We start from the raw sequence: 18,161 nt of genomic DNA, 5'->3' as shown, positions 1-18,161 counted from the left end.
CATGGAGTCATGCTGAGAAGAGCAGAGAAACAAGTAAAGATGAATTCATCTTAGGTTCAAAAACATCATGCTAGGAAAGCTCAACCTATCTTATTGTATACATCTACATGGGGGAGGTAAAGTATTACTTAACCATTTGAAGGAATCCTTTAGAACATAATTATCACTGGATTGACAAATCACTGGCTTCACAAACGACTTTTGTGGGGATTGTATCAGCATGTGTTATGATATTACCACAGTGTGTTAGAGAGGAAGGTAACTTTAGGAACCCCAGGTGGTGGTAGGTTTTATCATGCTTGCAGTTTGTTTAACCAGAGATGCTAATATCATCCCCCTGTTTCCTATGTCTTGTGTCTGCTTCAGGCCTAAATATTGGGAAATTCCTTCCCCCCCCACTTCCCATTTGTATTCTCTTTTGGATACAGCTCTGTTCAGGTGATGGAGAACCAGTTCATGGGAGAGGGTGAGGTGCCTAACTGCTGTCTTGTTACTGTCTGCAGATTATTTCACATGCTATTTCAGAGCATGTGGAAGATGCAGGTGTTCACTCTGGAGATGCCACACTCATGTTACCCACACAGACTATTAGCCAGGGAGCCTTGGAGAAGGTAGGCATTGCAGTACCACTGAAAAGAGAGAAGAAAATCAGAGTTTGAAGCTGCTTTCCCCTTTTGCTTGGGAGAACTCAGTCACCAACAGAGAAAACAAATCACCAATGGTTTTTTAAAGGCCAGTGCAATAGATGCAAGTGTAGGATGTCAGTGTGCTCCCTGTGTTTGGCTATTCTGTCTGATCATCCTTTAATTTAAGCATTAGACATACGCACTTTCAGACTCACTGGGGTTTTTTTGGTTCATTGGCTTAAAACCAGCTCCTGTAGCAATAGAGGATTGTCTCATTCATTTATATGCCACAGTTCACTTTCCACTTCCTCTTCTCCCACAGTCCTTAAATGATTAGATGAGGTGTATGACTTTCTAGCTGCCTGCTTTTCCACAAAGGATATCGGGATGAATGAACTTCACCTAACATTGACGTTTTTCCTCTTCAAGAATAAACGTAGTGATACAGAGTTAGTTGTCAAAATGTGTTTTCTAAATGAAATGTGCCAGAATGAGGGTAGAGGGAAAAAATATGCTAGAGCAGAGAGATACAACATTTAAAGGAATGCAGATGTGAGGTGATTTTTTGACACGATGCTGTCTATTTTATGGGATTGATTTATTTATTATACATACACACACATTTTTATCTATTTTTATAGGTAAAAGCTGCTACAAAAAAGATTGCAAATGCCTTTGCCATCTCTGGTCCATTCAACATTCAGTTCTTGGTGCGAGGGAATGATGTGCTGGTAAGAGCTCTTGTGGCCATTGGAGGAAGTCAGGCTCTGCTTCACCTAATTAGGTGTATGGTTCCTGCAGTCCCTGCCATGCAAACTCTGTGACAGTGGCAGCTGTGGGCTTCTGAGTCCTTTGTCTGGTGATGTGTGGCTCACCTAGTCACACACCTGGCTACATAGGGGAGAGCATGGGGGGTGAGGTGGGTCTGATGCTGGCAGCACTGGCTTTGTTTCACTGTGGGGTGCTGTCCTTCCCAAAATTATCAGTTTGGAATATGATGGACAGCACTGGGACCTGTGCCTCAGCCTATGCACTGAACATCGTTGCTTTTCTATCTCTGATATCCTTTCTAATTTAAGCTATTTGATCATTAAAATAAGCCTGCCATAGCACTGGAAAGAAAGCAATAAAATTTGTTTAAGCCTTTAACATATGCCATTAAGATGGTTTCTAAATTGCGTGATCCTAGTAGCTATCAACAAAAGAAGCACAGCCCTCTGACCCTTCATGAGTACAGCTGGCTTTCTGTTGCTAATGGAAGAAGATCAGAGGAATGTGAGCAGAGTATGACTGAGGAAGCGGTGAATGGAAAGAAAACCTGATGTGTGGTATAGAAGAGATGCATTATTGGTGAAAGATCCTGTTTAGCTATTGCTTGAGAAAAATGTACTTGCCATTCTTCACCTTGATTCTGTTTCACACATAATTATTCAGAAACTCTACAGAGGGGCAGGCTGGAGTATTTCCTTCCTTCCTCAGCTGTGCTTGTCATTCTGTCTTAACTTACCTATTCTTCCCATCCTCCATTCTCCCTCACAGGGATTCCTCTTTTGCTAACAACTCCATGGTGCACTTCTCAGCAGCATACAGAACTTTGTTTCTTGCTTGGGTCACTGAATGACTTCTGCATGTGGATGAGGCACATTGGTAAAGATTCTTGTCATTCCTGAAGTGCCATTACCATGGAAAAAGCACAGAGTAGGCTTCTAAAGGCTGTATCTAATGCCTGTGCATAAGTTTCCTTGCCTCTTGCACATTACCTGAGGGTATAGTGCAACACATTTTCCAAAGTGAACTTTGGATTGCTCTCAGTTCTAATTTTCAGACAAGAGAGATGAAACTCAGTTGCAGAACATCAGGCTTCTTGTATCTCAAGCTGGGCACTACCCATCCCTCACTGCTGTTTGTAATTCAGTTTCTGTTTCTTTTATGTGGTAATCTGATGAGCATCTCTACTTAGAGGAGTAAGGACTGATTTCCAGAAATAAGATCAATCTGTTTCTTCACTGCACAGTCCCTGACCCTGGTATTTCTCCTTTTTAACCCCATCAGGTGATAGAGTGCAACTTGCGGGCTTCACGTTCCTTCCCTTTTGTATCGAAGGCTCTGGGTGTGGACTTCATTGATGTGGCCACAAAAGTGATGATTGGAAAAGAGATTAATGAGTCATCTCTCCCCACATTGGAACATCCCATTATTCCATCCAAATATGTTGGGATTAAGGTATGGTTTCCAAAAGAGCTCCAAGAAAACCTGAAAACAGAGCATTAATAGGCAATTAGTACTTTAATGCCCAGAAAGATTAATTTACTCATTGGCTAAAGGCCAAATTGACCTTTTGTAGTGTGCATGAAGGTAATGTATGTTGGAAACTTTAGAGAAAACTCAAAGGGAAATTAGCCAGTGATTATTAACAAAATCAATCTTCCTTTATCTCTTCTGACCTACTCTGAATCATGTTTATGAACTACATAATGAATATGCACTTGCAGAATTGAGCACTTGAGTTCAGGCTGTTTCATAATACTAATATATGCATGTACATATCTTTTGAGTGCCCCTCCAATTTTATCTTCAGGATCTGGGACATGGCCTGTTGAATACATGGAATCCCCTTTATATAACCACCAGTTAAAATGGGAGTGAGTCTTTTAATTTCAGGTCCTTTAATTTCAGCTAAGATTTTACTTTTCATAATTACTAAGCTTATATAGCACCCAAGGTACCAATGTATACTGTAGCTGTTTTTGAATACTTAGTGGAAGAAAAAGACCAATTGAGATTCCTAATCATAAAAATCTAGAACAGCAGAGCAGAAAATACAATGGATAATGAGAATTGTTTCTACAAACGCTTTGAAGCTTTAATACCTTCCATATCAAGTGAAAATTGAGGACATAGAGAGCACCTAACAGTCTTCTACTGATAAAAGACTCAGACCTATTAAAATATAAGCCAAATCTGTGGTCCAAGCCAGCTCAGGTTATTGCCAAGCCAGTTAGTCTAGAAGTAGCTTTACATTTGATTTTGATACAACAGATATATATGATCTTAAATTCTAGTCTGAGACGTTTTTATTGTTGTGAATCTTATTTATTTTCATAAATGTCTGGTATTTAGGCCTGGGGCTTCTGCCCTGTGTTTAGTTTAACAGTCAAGAGTTTTGTCTCTCCAGGGAATGTTGGCTACAGGGTGGAAAACCCGACTATATTCTGAATACTTCCCTACAAAGCCTTTTATATGACATGTATTCTGTGTGGATGTTCTGCTTCCAAATGTGTCCTAGAAATGATAGTGTTAGTGGGCTACCAGAGAGTAGAAATCTGCCATCAGAGTGTAAGCAGGACTGCAAGGGTTAGAAGGATGATGTATTGGTGAAATACATGTTTATTTGTTCCAGCCCATCATCAAGATGCTGAGGGAGCTCATTTGCCAAGTGCTCAGCTGCTTACCAGCCTTGACCGGTGCTGTTTTTTGGATCAGTTCATGTCTGTCTCTCTCTGTCATTTCCAAGTGTAGCTGGATTTTTATGTTTTTAAATGATCCATTAAGTTTTCATTCTCTTTCTCTCCCCCCCCTCTTCCTTTCACCAGGCTCCAATGTTTTCTTGGTCCCGGCTGAGAGATGCTGACCCTGTTCTCCGATGTGAAATGGCCTCTACTGGGGAGGTATCTTTTGATTTGCTATTTTTTCTTAAACCAAGGGGCCTTAAACATCATGAATCTTTGAAATTGATCTTATTACTGCCTGAATCATGATGGCATCTGTAGCTTCTTCAGAAAATTGAAAGCATCTTTCATAGCTGTAGAAACACATTGTCCTGGAAAACCCAGTTTATTCAGCCACTGGATGGCCCTCTTTACCTGCATGTCAGCTCCATGAGCTGGACCTGATAGGCGTGACAGCCTGTAATGAGTTTATCTGAGAGCTGTTGGGTTCTGGGAGGTTCTTGGCGGGTCAGTCTGTTTTATGAATCATCTGTTTCTAGAAAGACAAATGCTTACAGCTTTCAAATCCCTCCATTGACACATACCAGAAGAGCAGCATCAAGACTCCAGGTCGTGAGCGTTTGGGCTTGGAGTGTGCTGGTTACTTAAAGGCAACATATATGTGTGGTGATATTTTTTCTTGTTGCCTGGTAACAATCAAGGCATGTCCCTAGGTGGAAAAGGCAAGGAAGAGTGAATAAAATGTGATGGCTGTGGTACTGGCTGTCAGTAGGATGAGGGGGAGACTGGGCTACTTTACCCACTCTTTCTGTAGCAGGGCTGTGAGTTGCTTCTGACATGGGTCTCTGGTGTACACTTGGCACACTGTGAAGGCATAAAGCTGCTCCTCTTCCTGTGTAGGCTCAGCACTGATGGGAGCTCTCACCCCTCAAGGGGTACAGGTTTCCATCTATGTCAGTTGAAGAGATATTAACTCATGTAGAACAAAGAGGTTTGTTTGTGAGTTATTGTGAGCTGTCAACAATTCCTGTAGATAGACCCAAGCTATCTTTAGACTTGCTTGTTCTGTTACTTCTAGAGAAGAGTTGAAGTAGCAAGAAATTTGTTCTGGGCTAGAAAACCCACTTGGGAAGTGATTAAATGCTGAGGCAATTAGATTAGGCTTAACTGTGCTCTACCATAGCTAGGCAGGTGGCAGAGCCTGGGTTGCTCTATTTGATGTGAGCTTGGGTATGTCTACATGAGCTGCTTTCATTAGGAAAGCCTTATCATTTTAGTATGAAAAAGCACTATACCCAGATACAAGGGAAGAACAGCTGTAGGTTTTCTACATCTTCCCAGAATTACTTTATTTTACTCTTCAGAATGTGTAGCAAATCAGTATTGCAGAAGATTTCTTTTCAGTGTAGTGAATGGGCAGATGAAAGCCAAGGGACTTCGTGACTTATTTTCAGAACAAAATTGACTACAGAGACATCCCTCCCCCCCAGAAAAAAAAGAAGGAAAAAGAATAAAAATGTAACTAAGGGCAAGAATTATTTTCCTGAGCTTTATATGGAGTTAGCGATTACCTTGGCCATAAAAAAGGGATTATTAACTTTTATGAGTTGGAAAGATCCATATTCACAAATGCCATAAAATGTGACAGTTATGAAAGTCTTTCTTATGAGTAAAGTAAGGATAATAGCTTGCTTTGGGTAAAATGCTCAATTATTCCTCAAAGACTTTCTTCACACACACACAGCTTGGTTTGGGCTTGGATTTGTCACATTTGTCTGGCAGAGATGTATTTTGCTGGAAGTCATGGTTCCCACAACAGTAGAAGACACAGTGCTGCGGTTCCCTTGGTGTATTGTGGCTGTTTTGACCACACCGTGATAAACCTCTCCTGGCAGGCTGGAAACCCCTGCTCCAAGCCTTACAAGGCTGTCTGCTGCCCGGCAGTCCAGGGCATATGTAATCCCTCAGGCAGATACCCTGCAGAACAGCCTGAATACTCAAGGATGAGTGTTTAGAGAAAAGCTGACATGCTAGTTGTCATTATTTGAGCAACCTGCTCTAGTGGAAAGTGTCCCTGTCCATGGCAATGGGTTTGAACTAGATGAGCTTTAAGGTCCCTTCCAACCCAAACCAGCCTGTGATTCCCTAGTTGGATGTTTGTTTGTTTCATTGCTCTTTTATTAATGTACAAAATCTGGCAAATCATCAGTTGTTGTTCTTACACCATGACATACTGGTTTCTGCTCACCATGGTAACAGCCCATGAATGCGAGGGCTCACTTTGTGATGGGAAGGACCATAAGAGGAAAATGGGGCAGCAATCTTCATCAAAACGTTTATCCTATCTCTCTGTGTAGATTTCTTATTTCAAAGAGAAAAATCTGGGGCAGTTTCTGCTTCTGTTTTTCAGCACGTGTGTAACTGGTCAGAAAAAGTGAGGATTGGTTTGGTTGGGTTTTCATTTTGTTTTCTTTTTGTCATTTTTAACTTTCACAAACTACCATTCATGCATTCCTCTCTTTGTCATCAGAATCCCAAAGTTTAGTAAGGAACACACTTTAGTTCCTTCAGATCATTACCACCTGTGAGCAAGTGAGTTCCACAGGCAGTTCTGAATGATGGTGAACTGCTAAATTATTTGCATTGATTTCTTTACCAGGGTTTAGTTTATACAAAGTAAATTACCATGATTTAGCATGATTGCTTTGTTCTTTTCTTCCAGTGCCTAAAGGGGGCCTACAAGAAAACTGGACAGGGACTTTTTACAAGGACATGTAGCAACAGGACAAGGGGCAATGGCTTTAACCTGCCAGAAGGGAGACTGAGCTGAGCTCTTAGGCAGAAGCTGTTCCCTGTGAGGGTGCTGAGGCGCTGGCACAGGGTGCCCAGAGAAGCTGTGGCTGCCCCATCCCTGGCAGTGCTCAAGACCAGGTTGGACACAGGGGCTTGGAGCACCCTGCTCTAATGGAAGGGGTCCCTGCCTGTGGCAGGGGTTGGAACTGGATGAGCTTTAAGGTCCCTTCCAACCCAAACCATTCTGTGATTTTACTTGAATTTCATACCTCTGTGGACTTCAAATGAAAAGCTATCTTTTTATAATGTGGTTTACTCACAACAAAGGCCAGAAGTACCTGGCAGCACCAGCACTGTCTTACCCCAATTCACAGTGTGCACACAGTGCACCGTGCCTGCCTGCAGAACAGTCACTGCTGGTTTAGCATTATGTAACGTTCAACAATTTGCAGTGTACTCCCAAAGATCGAAGCAGAGGCTGTGTACAGCATTCCCATAACTCAGCAGAATCAATTGTTGTTACTCCTTGGTGTGCTGTTTGAAACTAAAACGTTGCTGATTCCTTCATTATTGCTTCATTAAAATGATGAGATTTGTCTGCAATGATTTTCTAATCCCCCCTGCCTGCAAGCTCCATACAAAAGCTGTCTGATTTTACATGGAGCAGTCAAAAGAGCCTATTTAAAGAATTCATCCTGTTTCTTTTTAAAGCAGTAAGTTTGAGTTGGTTTGGGGTTTTCGCCTCATGTTGCCCTCTTTGTTTCTTTGCCAGGTCGCATGCTTTGGGGAGGATGTGTATTCTGCCTTTCAGAAGGCTATGCTTGCCACTGGGTTTACATTTCCTAAGGAAGGAATTTTGATTGGAATCCAGGTGAGTCCTAAAAATCAAAGCTGAGAGAAGACTGACACAGAGGAACTCAGTAACTGTTGCCTTGTTTTCATCCAGGTGTCTTTATGGCTTAAATGTGTTTCTTGGCAATATATCTTGAAGAACATACTCTTGAATTCAGACTAATGTCCCAGCTAGAACTCAGTGCCCCTTCCTTGCTTTCTCCCAGATGGGCACCCTGAGGATGCTACTTTCCAATCCTAATGTATAAACTCCCTTCATATACACATTGTCTCTTGCCTTTTTGAAACCAGTCCTCCTCCATCCCCCCAGAACAGTGAAGCAGTTTCCACACTGCAAAGCTACACCTGCTGAGCTTTCCCTGTTTCATTCCAGGCAGAACTGTAGCATCATCTGACTATAGGAAACATGATATTGCCATCATGCCATCAAAACAGGTTGATCTTAAGGTCCTTTCCAACCCAAACCATTCTGTCATTTTATGTTTTTAGGGTGTTGTGGGATAGTTTTTGGTGTTCTATATATACTGTAGTTATAACACTATTGGGCAATAAGATATCAGGCAATACCTCCACCAGGTCATGTTCCTCTCCTTGCTGGAGTCATGGTGGGAATACACTTGAGTATAGTAGCGCTAGGAATTAAAGGACAACAGTCTTCACCCTGCAGCCTGCTTTCCTGGCTGCCTAGAGGCATGGCTGCCATTATTCCTTTCCCTGTTTGATGATGGTGCATGGCCAATATTGTTCCCTACCATGCAGCTCCTGTCAGCTAGGAATCAGCAGCTCAGAAAAGAAGGACCAATGCTACATTTGTGTAGTAGTGTTTCTGGTTTCCATATCTTGCCAGAGCTCTCTCCTCTTAGAGACTTCCTCTCAGACACATGTTCTGCAGTTCAAATGATTCCATACCAGATTAGAGCTTGGATTTTAGGGGTTGAGGCATTACTGCTTGTAAGAAGCTTATGTCCTACATGATTGCATAAAGCCAATAAAACAAATGGAATAGATGAATTTTCCTGTCAGACAACTGGGGTGTGAAAAATGTGTTGGGCTGCCTGTGCCAGCAGAGGATGTGAAGGAAGTGCATGGAAAGTGACCAGAATGGAACATAACTTCTGCTAACACAGATTACTGCTTTGTCCTTAAGTATACACATGTGTATACACATCTGCAGATTGAAGCTGTTGCTCTAAGATACCTCAAATTAGCAGAAAAGTCTTTGCTTGCTGCCTAGATAAAGTGTAAAAGTTCAGTCTGAAACTCTGGGCAGTTGGTGCTGTGTGTCTGCTGTACATCTAATCACTGCACATTTTAAAACACCATCCGAAAAAGGGGAAAACAGAAGCCAGGAGAAGAAAATAAAAGGATAGAGCTCAGTGTTTAAAATTTAAGCTTATTTTCCTGATAGCAGCTAGAAGTGAACAGGCAGCAGAGAGTAATTTTAGCTATAGAAAGCATTTATGTAGGTTCTGTGTCAGTATCTGCTAAACTGAGCCAAATGTGTTTTGTACAAAGGTCTTAACAAAAATAAGAAGGGGAAGAAAAAGATAAAACAACCTCAAAAGCTCAACCTCCCAAACCTTTTAAAAGCAACAAGATTCTGTCCTCTTTAATGAGTGGTTTACAGTTCTTTTTCTTGCAAAAAAACCTTTGGAAACAACAGATCAATCACGTAAAGATCTCTCTTCATCTCAGCATATTTCTTACATAATTAAACTCCAAACCAAGAAGCGTAAAGTTAATGCTGAGAACCATGGATCGCTCCCTTGCAACTTGAGTTTGTCACCTACCTCCTTTTCAATGGTTTGTTTTGAAACAGAGGGGAAACAAAGCCTTGTAAGAAGGGAAGGTTGGAATCCTGGCCTAGACCTGAAGTGTAGTCTGTGAGTGGTCTTCTCTGAGTGTTAAGGACTGGAGGAAAGGGGAGCCTCTCACTGCAGAAACAAGGAATGAGGCATAAGGTGGGTTGTGAACACTGGCAGCGTTGTTCTCATTTTAATCCAAACATGGGGTCATCTACATCAAAGAGGCAAAGCTGTCAGTGTCTCCTCAGAGGGGAAATAGAGGCTCAGAAGGACAGATGCCAGATCAACCCTCTCCACAATCAGTGTGTAAATGTCATTGCTATGAGGGGGTGACAGGGTGGAAGGTGTTTCCCCAGGCAGAGGTCCCTGGCTTTCAAACTGCAGGATGGTATCTGCAAGCTGTTCTGGTGCACTTGGGGCTGATCAGGAGCACATACATCAGCCCACTTGGTTGTCTTTGAGGAAGGTACGATGCTCCATCTGCAGTGGATGGTGAGCTCCAAACATATTCTGCTTTTGGAGGTTTCACTGCTCCATGACTAGCAGCTTGCTCTGATTTTTAGACTGGACTTCTAGCTCTTGCAGGCAGAGAAATAAGAAGCCAAATGGGTGACATGGTTTAGTGTGAGGTGTCCCTGCCCATGGCAGGGGGGATGGAACTGGATGATCTCAAGGTCCTTTCCAACCCTAACTATTCTATGATTCTATGAAATGGTCTTGAACTCTGCTTCCCTTAAAGGTGTCTAGACTCAACGTGTTTATGTTGTTTGGTATCCTGCACCTTGATTATGTGGAGGTGAGAGGAGGCTTCCTTCTTGAAGGCATCAAATAGATGTAGTTAACAGCAGTAGAGAGGGAGATCTTGATTACCTTGCAAATATATCACTCTGGAGTAGTTTGCAAATCAAGAGTCCAGTGTGTGCTGCGATCTGCACTCCAAACAGGTTCCAGTAATGAACCCAGCCTTAATGTGAGGGGTTCCCACATGGATGTGCTTAACAGGTTGCAGTTCCAGTGGTAATCCTACTAGGATTGTGTTGCTAACAAAGGGATCCTCCTCAGGGTCAAACAAGTGAGCACTCAGTGAGGTCTGTGGGCCAGCACAAGGCAGGTTGGGCAGCCAGCCAGGACCATGAGCCCACTGGGGTGTCTTTCCCTTGTGAGCACTCTGACATCCCATGGGTCAAGATTCCACCAGATTTTAAAGGCCTGACGCTCTCCCGTGGTAAATGAAGAATGGCTTCCTCATTAGACAGATGAATCCCTGCCAGTTTATACAAGTTGATGGTCTGACCTCTTTTCACAATCTGGAGAAATCCATGATGCTGAAACCCTGAGCCTGCCATTAAACAATTTATATTTTACGCAAGAGGAGTTGAAAAGCTCATTTTATTTTCTTCCCTGATTGGCCTATTCAGTGTTATCTCTGGGATGGAGTGCATCTGCCTTACATCTGTGCTGGTGACCACGAGATGCAGAAAGCATTGATGGAGTATTTTATTTTTAAATCTCAGCACTCCCAGCCTGTTGTTTCAAGGTAACCTTCTGCCTTGGTTCCTTACACAGCGGAGTTAGTGCAGGCTCCGCGCTGCATTGGGATACAGGATTCAAGATTATCACAGGAGATGAGTGGGCTTCATTTTGAGTTGAATCTCAGTGAGAACTGGTGTAGCGGTATTGACTTAACTGAAGATGTAACCCTTCACAAATAGCAAGGCATGCTGGAGAGAGGTTATATGAAATAGAACGTTTCTGATAAAGGAAAAAGGATACAATTCACCTACAATAAATATCTCCCACTGCATAAATCTGCTTGTACTTTTCACCTTTAGGAACTAATGGTTTCTTACACAGGTTCTTTCAGGGAGCTTGTAAATCTGAGGCAGCTCGGATGCAGGCTGACAGCTGTAATTTCTTTCCATGGAGAGGCTGTTTTATGTGTCACAAGTGTTCAGTACATGTTTGATAGAAGTTTATAATAGTGTTGTGAAAGCCTGACCCTGACCAGAAGGCAGAACCATTCTCTCTGACTGGGAAGCTGCCAACCCTGTCACATTGTGTATTTATATTTTCCAGTTAGTGTACAGAATGAGATGGCTTTCAGAATAAGGCTCTTTGCGGAGTGCTCAGAAAACCCTTGTTGTTTCCCTTTCTTCATAGGAAATCATTCACCCTTCAGAATATCAAAACATTGCGCTCTTACCCATAAAGGTTACGCTATGAGGAGCTCCAGCAGTGACAAGGGAGCTTGCAGTAATCTTACTTGCAAATGGCCAGGCTAGGCTAAGGGTAAAAGCAAGGTTTGGCCTGCCTTGGCATTGAGAAGGGCATGTGTTGCATCTGATCTTTGTGTTGCTGCACCTCCAGCATCCTGAAGAACGTTATGCTGGGTTCAAATCTCACTCACCTGTAGCTCCAGAATGGCTTGTTCAAGTGCAGATGTCCACATGAGGTCATCTTATCTTTACTTCCAAATGATGTTGGCTCTGGGTTTGTATTATGAATTATAAATTTCTTTTTCCAGAAGTCCTTCCGCCCCAGATTCCTCAGTGTAGCAGAACTGCTGCATAAGGAAGGCTTTAAGGTAAGTTCTTTCAGTTATTTAAAGCTAGAGTGTTTTCAAAATCTGAAATGTCCTCAGCCTGCTACAGAAATGGAGAACACTGGAGTTTATTTGGAGGTAGAGGGAAAAAGGATGTTTTTTGAAGTATAACAGGGGTTTTTTTAGCCAAGTGATCCATAAACCAGCAGTTTTCATGATTGTTTGGTTGAACATAGGGGACTGTCATGAGGGGAAGAACAACCCTGGCTCTGCTGTCAGCCTGCAGCCAGGATGTTGTGTTACAGACTTGTGGTTTAAGCCCAGCCAGCAGCTCAGCCCCACACAGCCATTCACTACCCCAGTGGGATGGGGAGAGAATTGGAAGGGTAAAAGTGAGAAAACTCATGGATGGAGATGAAGTAGGTAAAGCAAAGTGGGAAATGCAAAAGTTCCCCACACAAGCAACACAAACCAAAGAATTCATTCACCAGTTCCCATCACAGGCAAGTGTTCAGCCATCCCTAGGAGAACAGGGCTCCATCACCCGTAACGGTGACTTGGGAAGACAAACGCCATCAATCTGAATGTCCCCCCTTCTTCCTCCCCCAGCTCTATGTGCTGAGCATGATGCCACATGGTCTGGGATATCCCTTTGGTCAGTTGGGATCAGCTGTCCTGGCTGTGTCCCCTTCCAACTCGTTGTGCACCCCCAGCCTGCTCATGGGTAGGGTGGTGTGAGGAGCAGAAAATACCTTGGCTCTATGTAAGCACAAATCCAAACCACAGCCCCATCCCAGCTGCTATAAAGAAAATTACCTCTATCCAGGCCAAAAGCAGCATAAAACTCCTCTAAGCTCTACAAGACACAAAAATGCCAACAGGATTGCACATATGATAGGAGGAGAGGAAAGGGAAGCCCTTTTGTGTGGAGAAGGTCTTTCCAGTGCTTCACCTTCAGTACTACTCACAAGCTGCAGACAGCTTTGGTGGTGTTTACATCCCTCTTGTAACTCTTTTGCATGATTTTGCATCCATATCCCTACTGCAACATTAACTGACAAGGCAGCCACTGAAGACTGGTGAGAGTATTTTAGTGCTCTTTTCCTCAGTGGCATTAGTGTAGCTACTGGATTTATGGATTTACAGCTCTGCCTTTCAAAGCTTGGTGCCTAGGCCAAAAAAGAACAAAATTACAGGAGACTGAACTTAAGTCCTATTGAATGTCAGAGGGATTTGGGTTTTCCTAAGCCACTTAACTGCTTCTGAATGTGTTACGACCATTCTTTGACTATCATCCATTGGCAAATCACAGACAACAGAGCGATGGGAAAGTCATGCTGTTCTGTGCGCGTATCTCTGTATGGAGAGACACCTTTGTGATGAAAAATGCCCTCCAAAATCAGCTCTGACAAGCAGGCTGTGTGTTGGGTCAGACCCACATGCAGTAAATGAACAGTTCAGGTAGTATAAAGCACACAGTAAGTAACCTTTTTTCCCTTAACAGCTTTATGCCACAGAAGCAACCTCAGAGTGGCTCAATGCTAATGGTATCCCAGCAAATCCTGTGGCATGGCCATCGCAGGAAAGCCAGAATCCAAGCCTCCCTCCAGTCAGGAGGTAAGAGTAATACCCACCTTGTCAAACTTGTGTTAACATCTAGGACAGCAAATAGAAGGGGCAAATTGCTGGCTCTATGAAGATCAATGACAGTGATTTAACGGGACTTCGGAGTCAATCTAAAAGTCTTGCTTTATCTGATTCTGTCTGGATTTGCCACAGCAGGGAGGTTTCAACTTAGTTAATGAACATCTTATTGAACAGCCCAGTTTAACAGGGCTTGGATGTATTGCTCCGTGTTACATTTTCACACAAGGATACATGGGATCTGAATATTTTAGTCTCTAATGACAGTCAGTCATACCTTTAACAAAGTTGTGCTGAGCTTCTTGCAGGCTGAATATTGCTTTGTATCACCTGAATAGAACAGAAATAAAGCCCAAACTCCTGAGCCACAGCTTAGTGCCTTTAACTCCTCAACCCTCCTTGAGACTAAGCTCAAAGGAACATTTTCAGTGTTGTTTACCTGCATGGTTGTCTTATTCATCATAGGTTTCCATTACACAAGACACACTGTGATGCTTTCTTGTGTATTGTCTCTTCAGGCTCATAAGGGATAGGAAAATAGATCTGGTCATTAACCTGCCTAACAGCAACACCAAGTTTGTCCATGATAATTACGTGATCCGGAGGATGGCTATAGACAGCGGGATTGCTCTGCTCACTAATTTCCAGGTACTTCCCATGTTGCTCTTTCTTCTTTTAGTTGTAAGAGCTTTAGAGCTTTCAAGCACTTGTGACCTCAGATTTCAGTGTGTTGGGACCCTCATTATCTCTGACAAATAGCAGTGTGCCTGCAAACCATGGCAGCACAATGGTTTGAGTGTATTTTCTTTTTGCTCCTATACAAAATAACATTGCTCAAAGTAAAACAACGGCACAAAATGAAGACAATCTTGAGTCCTGTAGTGCAGCTGAAGTTGTTCCTGTATCATTTTCACCTCTGAACAAACTTCTTGCACAGGATTGCCTATACCATGTTTAAATTATGCATGGGAACAGTTTTTTTGTGGGATGTTCTTTCCAGGTTGGTTCTTAAGCCTTACAGCAGGAGGTAGCAAGGCTTTTTTGAATGATCCTTGGGGCAATCCAGTTCCAAAATGCCATCCAAGTGGAATTGCTGCCTGTCCTGTTGTAGTCCCCAGTTGCCAGTCATTATGTGTTTGTCGATCCTGATAAACCCCTTTCACATACTGATAGGGGAAGAGATATTTAGTAATGCAAAGTGGGACTCCTGCTGCCAGCAGTGCCTTGACTTCCTTTGCAAATGGCTTCGACTGTCACAAGAGCCTCATCTGGTTCTCATTAAGCACAACAGCCAAATTCCCATTGATTTCAGTGGGCGCTGACATGGAACCCAGTGACTTGAACTGGTGTCCAGCTGTGCGAAATCTTCTGCTGTGATTGGAGTGAGTGGAGAGCAGAGAGAATGCCAAGCTGCAATTTCATAGGCAGGGTAATGCCAAACGTCATTAGCAGGAATGGAAATCGAAGACCCATCCTTTGCCTACCAGTGAAACACACACTGACAACCAGAGCAGGGGTCCCCATCCAGAATTGATTACCACACCTGCTTGATGCATTTCATTGAACCCTTTTGATTGTGGAGTTTTAATCCCTGAGCTTGAGAGAGGAAAACAACCCTGTGTTCTCTTTAAGGCTTGGGCTGTAGGAGGAAACAACAGCTCTCATGGCACAGAGCTGTCTTGCCAAAGTAGCCCAGCACCTCTACATCTCTCCAGCAGGACAAGCAGGCTCCAGAGGGCTGGAGGAAACAGCCATGAGCAGTCACCTTGAAACTGATACTGATTTGGATGGACTCAAGGACTTGACCTTCATAGGGTAGTTTCAGGGTGATAGTGTAGAAGTGTGGACCCTGCTCTGTCACTCAGCCTCCTGCAGAAGGCTTTGCAATGCTCAGTCCTCCTCTGCTTTATATTGACAGGTGACAAAGCTTTTTGCTGAAGCTGTCAAATACTCTGGGAAATTGGACTCCAGGAGTCTCTTCCACTACAGACAGTTTGAAAATGGAAGCACTGCATAGAAGAACTATCTCCAACCTGCAGTCTTACTGCTTCTGGCACCACAAAACAGAGGGGTTCTCACATCAGTCCTGTAACTGATAATACATAATATATAACTATGTATTTTATACCATCTGTACTGATTGTATTTCCAACTCACACAAACTAATTCCTAGCCAATACTTCTGATGGCTCAGTGGAAAGCCGTCCTCTACCCAGCTTCTCCACCATCTTCTTCCCATTTCCACAGAGGATCAAGTATTAATTACTTACTAGATCCAGCCACCACCATAGCAGAGGAGATGAAAGGAGATACAAATGATACTACATGGGGTTGGTTCCTTCTTTTCTTAACCAAGATTACTCCTCCTTAGAAATGCCTCCCTTGGGCCTGAACTCCCAACTGTTCTCATGCTGGACTACTAGAGCCTGGTCCCAAACTCTCATAGAAAGACACTTATCATTCCCTTCCCATTGCTGATTGTTGAGGATGTTATGACTTTATGTAACAAACTATCTGCTGCTTGATCCACCCAGTGGTACCATGGATACCTGCCACAATGATGTGTGATAGGAGCTCTTTAAAGGCAGAGGAACATGAATTCCCCATGACTCCCTACAACAGCTGACAGACTTTATGCAGCTATATTTTACTTGGTTTGTAACCATGCCCAAGAATCATCATCTTCAACCTATAGATTTGATGGAGAGGAAGGCTGTTATGTGTGTGTCTTGGAATTGCTTCCAAGTCCCACTCAATCCTTCAGGCTGTTGTTACCATTATTAATTCTGTTTCTGAATTCAGGTGGCTCTCCCTGTATCCTAAAGGCTATTTCAGCTTTGTGTCAGGCTTCAGAAGTGGAGAACTCCCCCAGACTTCTGTGGTTGTGGCTGTCCAACATTTTGTGTCATGACGTGGGAGCTGGGTACCACCCAGCAGTGCTTTTTCTGAAGCTATCAGCACTGAAAGCATCATAGAATACCAGGTTAGAGGGGACCCTAAGGATCACCTGGTCCAACCTTTCTTGGCAAAGCATGAGCTAGACTTGATGTCCCAGCATCCTGTCCAGTGGGCAGAGGCTGTGATGCCTTTGGGTACCATGGGACTCTCTGAAAAATAGGTACTAAGTGCCAAGACCAAATTTTGAACCAGGTGAGGACTTCATTTCTGATGTGGTTGACATCCCAAGTGCTCTTGTCATGGGCATTTCTTCACTATTAACTCTTGTGGTGAACACAGCCCTGCCTGCTGTGCACAGAGCTTTGCACTGTTAGAGGTGTTACTGAAAAACCCAAACAACAAACACACAAAACCCCAACAACAAAAAAACCAAACCAAAACTTGGGCAGAAGAGCCCAAAGCCATTGATGTTCACCCATTCCGGTGTGAAATGCATGTCTAATGGTGGTTGGAGAAGCAGCATGGAAGTGCATCCTGCATGTTGTTTTCAGTGGCAAAAATCCCACTAACAGCTGGTGTCATCTCACACCCCCCCCAGCCTGCTTTGTCTCTAGGAGTGGAGAAAGTGACAATGCAACACGTCAGAATTCTCTTGTTCTTCCTCTTCTATTCTGTCACTTCTCTTGTGAGCTGAAAATGAAATAAATGCCTTGGATTGTGACAGCTGCTCAGCTGGAATTCTGCATGGCCTGGATTCTCCCGTTTATTTCTTTCAGTATTCATTTATACATTTTTTTAAGCATTGATGAGCACTGGCCTGATAGAGACCATCATTCTTGCATTTAAGAGTGAATGCATCATTTAATGCAGATCTGCTGTGTGCCTCAGGTGAGGAGGTGGTGGGGAAAGAGCAGCAGGACAAAATGAATGCTCTTCCTCTTCAGCTGCATGTACACAAGATAAAGGAGGAGCCCTGGTTCCCCAGGAGGGACATGTGAAATGTAAGTGAGGAGCCAGGTGATAGAGCAGGGGGCAAAGAAACATCAGAGAGATGGGAACTTTAAAGAAGGGGCTGTCAGTTTTGGAAAATGGGAAAGCCTTTACTGCTTCTAATTCAAGTTCTTAAACATGCTCCTGCCAATACCTGACAGGGTATGTGCCTATACATAGCATCATAGAATGGTTTGGACTGGAAGGGACCTGCAAAGCTCATCTAATCCACCCCCCTGCAAGGAGTAGGGACACCTTCAACTAGCTCACGTTGCCCAGAACCACATCTAGTCTGGCTTTACACATTCCTGTTGTTACTTATTGCAGCAGCTGCAGATACTTAAACTGCAGCTGCTTTGGTGTCCACAGACTCTCACATAATTAGAGTGGAATTTAGTAGAAAAATACACCAGGGCTGAATATATACTGAGTACTCTGTAACTATGTAGTGATAATGTTTTCTTTCTGGTGCTAAACACTGGTCACTTCCCCACTCTCCTGAAGCAGGTGACACTAATGTCCTTCCACCCTTAATCAGACCCATCTGTGTCCACACTATCCC

At 43.2% G+C, this 18,161-nt stretch overlaps 1 protein-coding gene across 1 annotated transcript in view; it reads left to right on the top strand.

Annotated features, from left to right (window-relative positions):
* The window catches only part of CPS1 (carbamoyl-phosphate synthase 1), an 85,923-nt gene extending 68,571 nt beyond the window's left edge, over positions 1–17,352 (top strand). Inside the window, exons 30-38 of the mRNA XM_034065453.1 lie at positions 504–611; positions 1,268–1,357; positions 2,679–2,849; positions 4,220–4,294; positions 7,641–7,739; positions 12,050–12,109; positions 13,572–13,684; positions 14,230–14,359; positions 15,630–17,352. Of these exons, the coding sequence (XP_033921344.1) occupies positions 504–611; positions 1,268–1,357; positions 2,679–2,849; positions 4,220–4,294; positions 7,641–7,739; positions 12,050–12,109; positions 13,572–13,684; positions 14,230–14,359; positions 15,630–15,728 (945 nt within the window). The 3' untranslated portion in view covers positions 15,729–17,352. The remainder of the gene's footprint in view (positions 1–503; positions 612–1,267; positions 1,358–2,678; positions 2,850–4,219; positions 4,295–7,640; positions 7,740–12,049; positions 12,110–13,571; positions 13,685–14,229; positions 14,360–15,629) is intronic.
* The last annotated feature ends 809 nt before the right edge of the window (positions 17,353–18,161 follow it).

This window comes from Melopsittacus undulatus, chromosome 8 (assembly GCF_012275295.1).
Source record: "Melopsittacus undulatus isolate bMelUnd1 chromosome 8, bMelUnd1.mat.Z, whole genome shotgun sequence".
Taxonomy (NCBI): domain Eukaryota; kingdom Metazoa; phylum Chordata; class Aves; order Psittaciformes; family Psittaculidae; genus Melopsittacus; species Melopsittacus undulatus.
The sequence above is the reverse complement of the archived record's forward strand: the minus strand, read 5'-3'. Positions and strand labels throughout refer to the sequence as shown.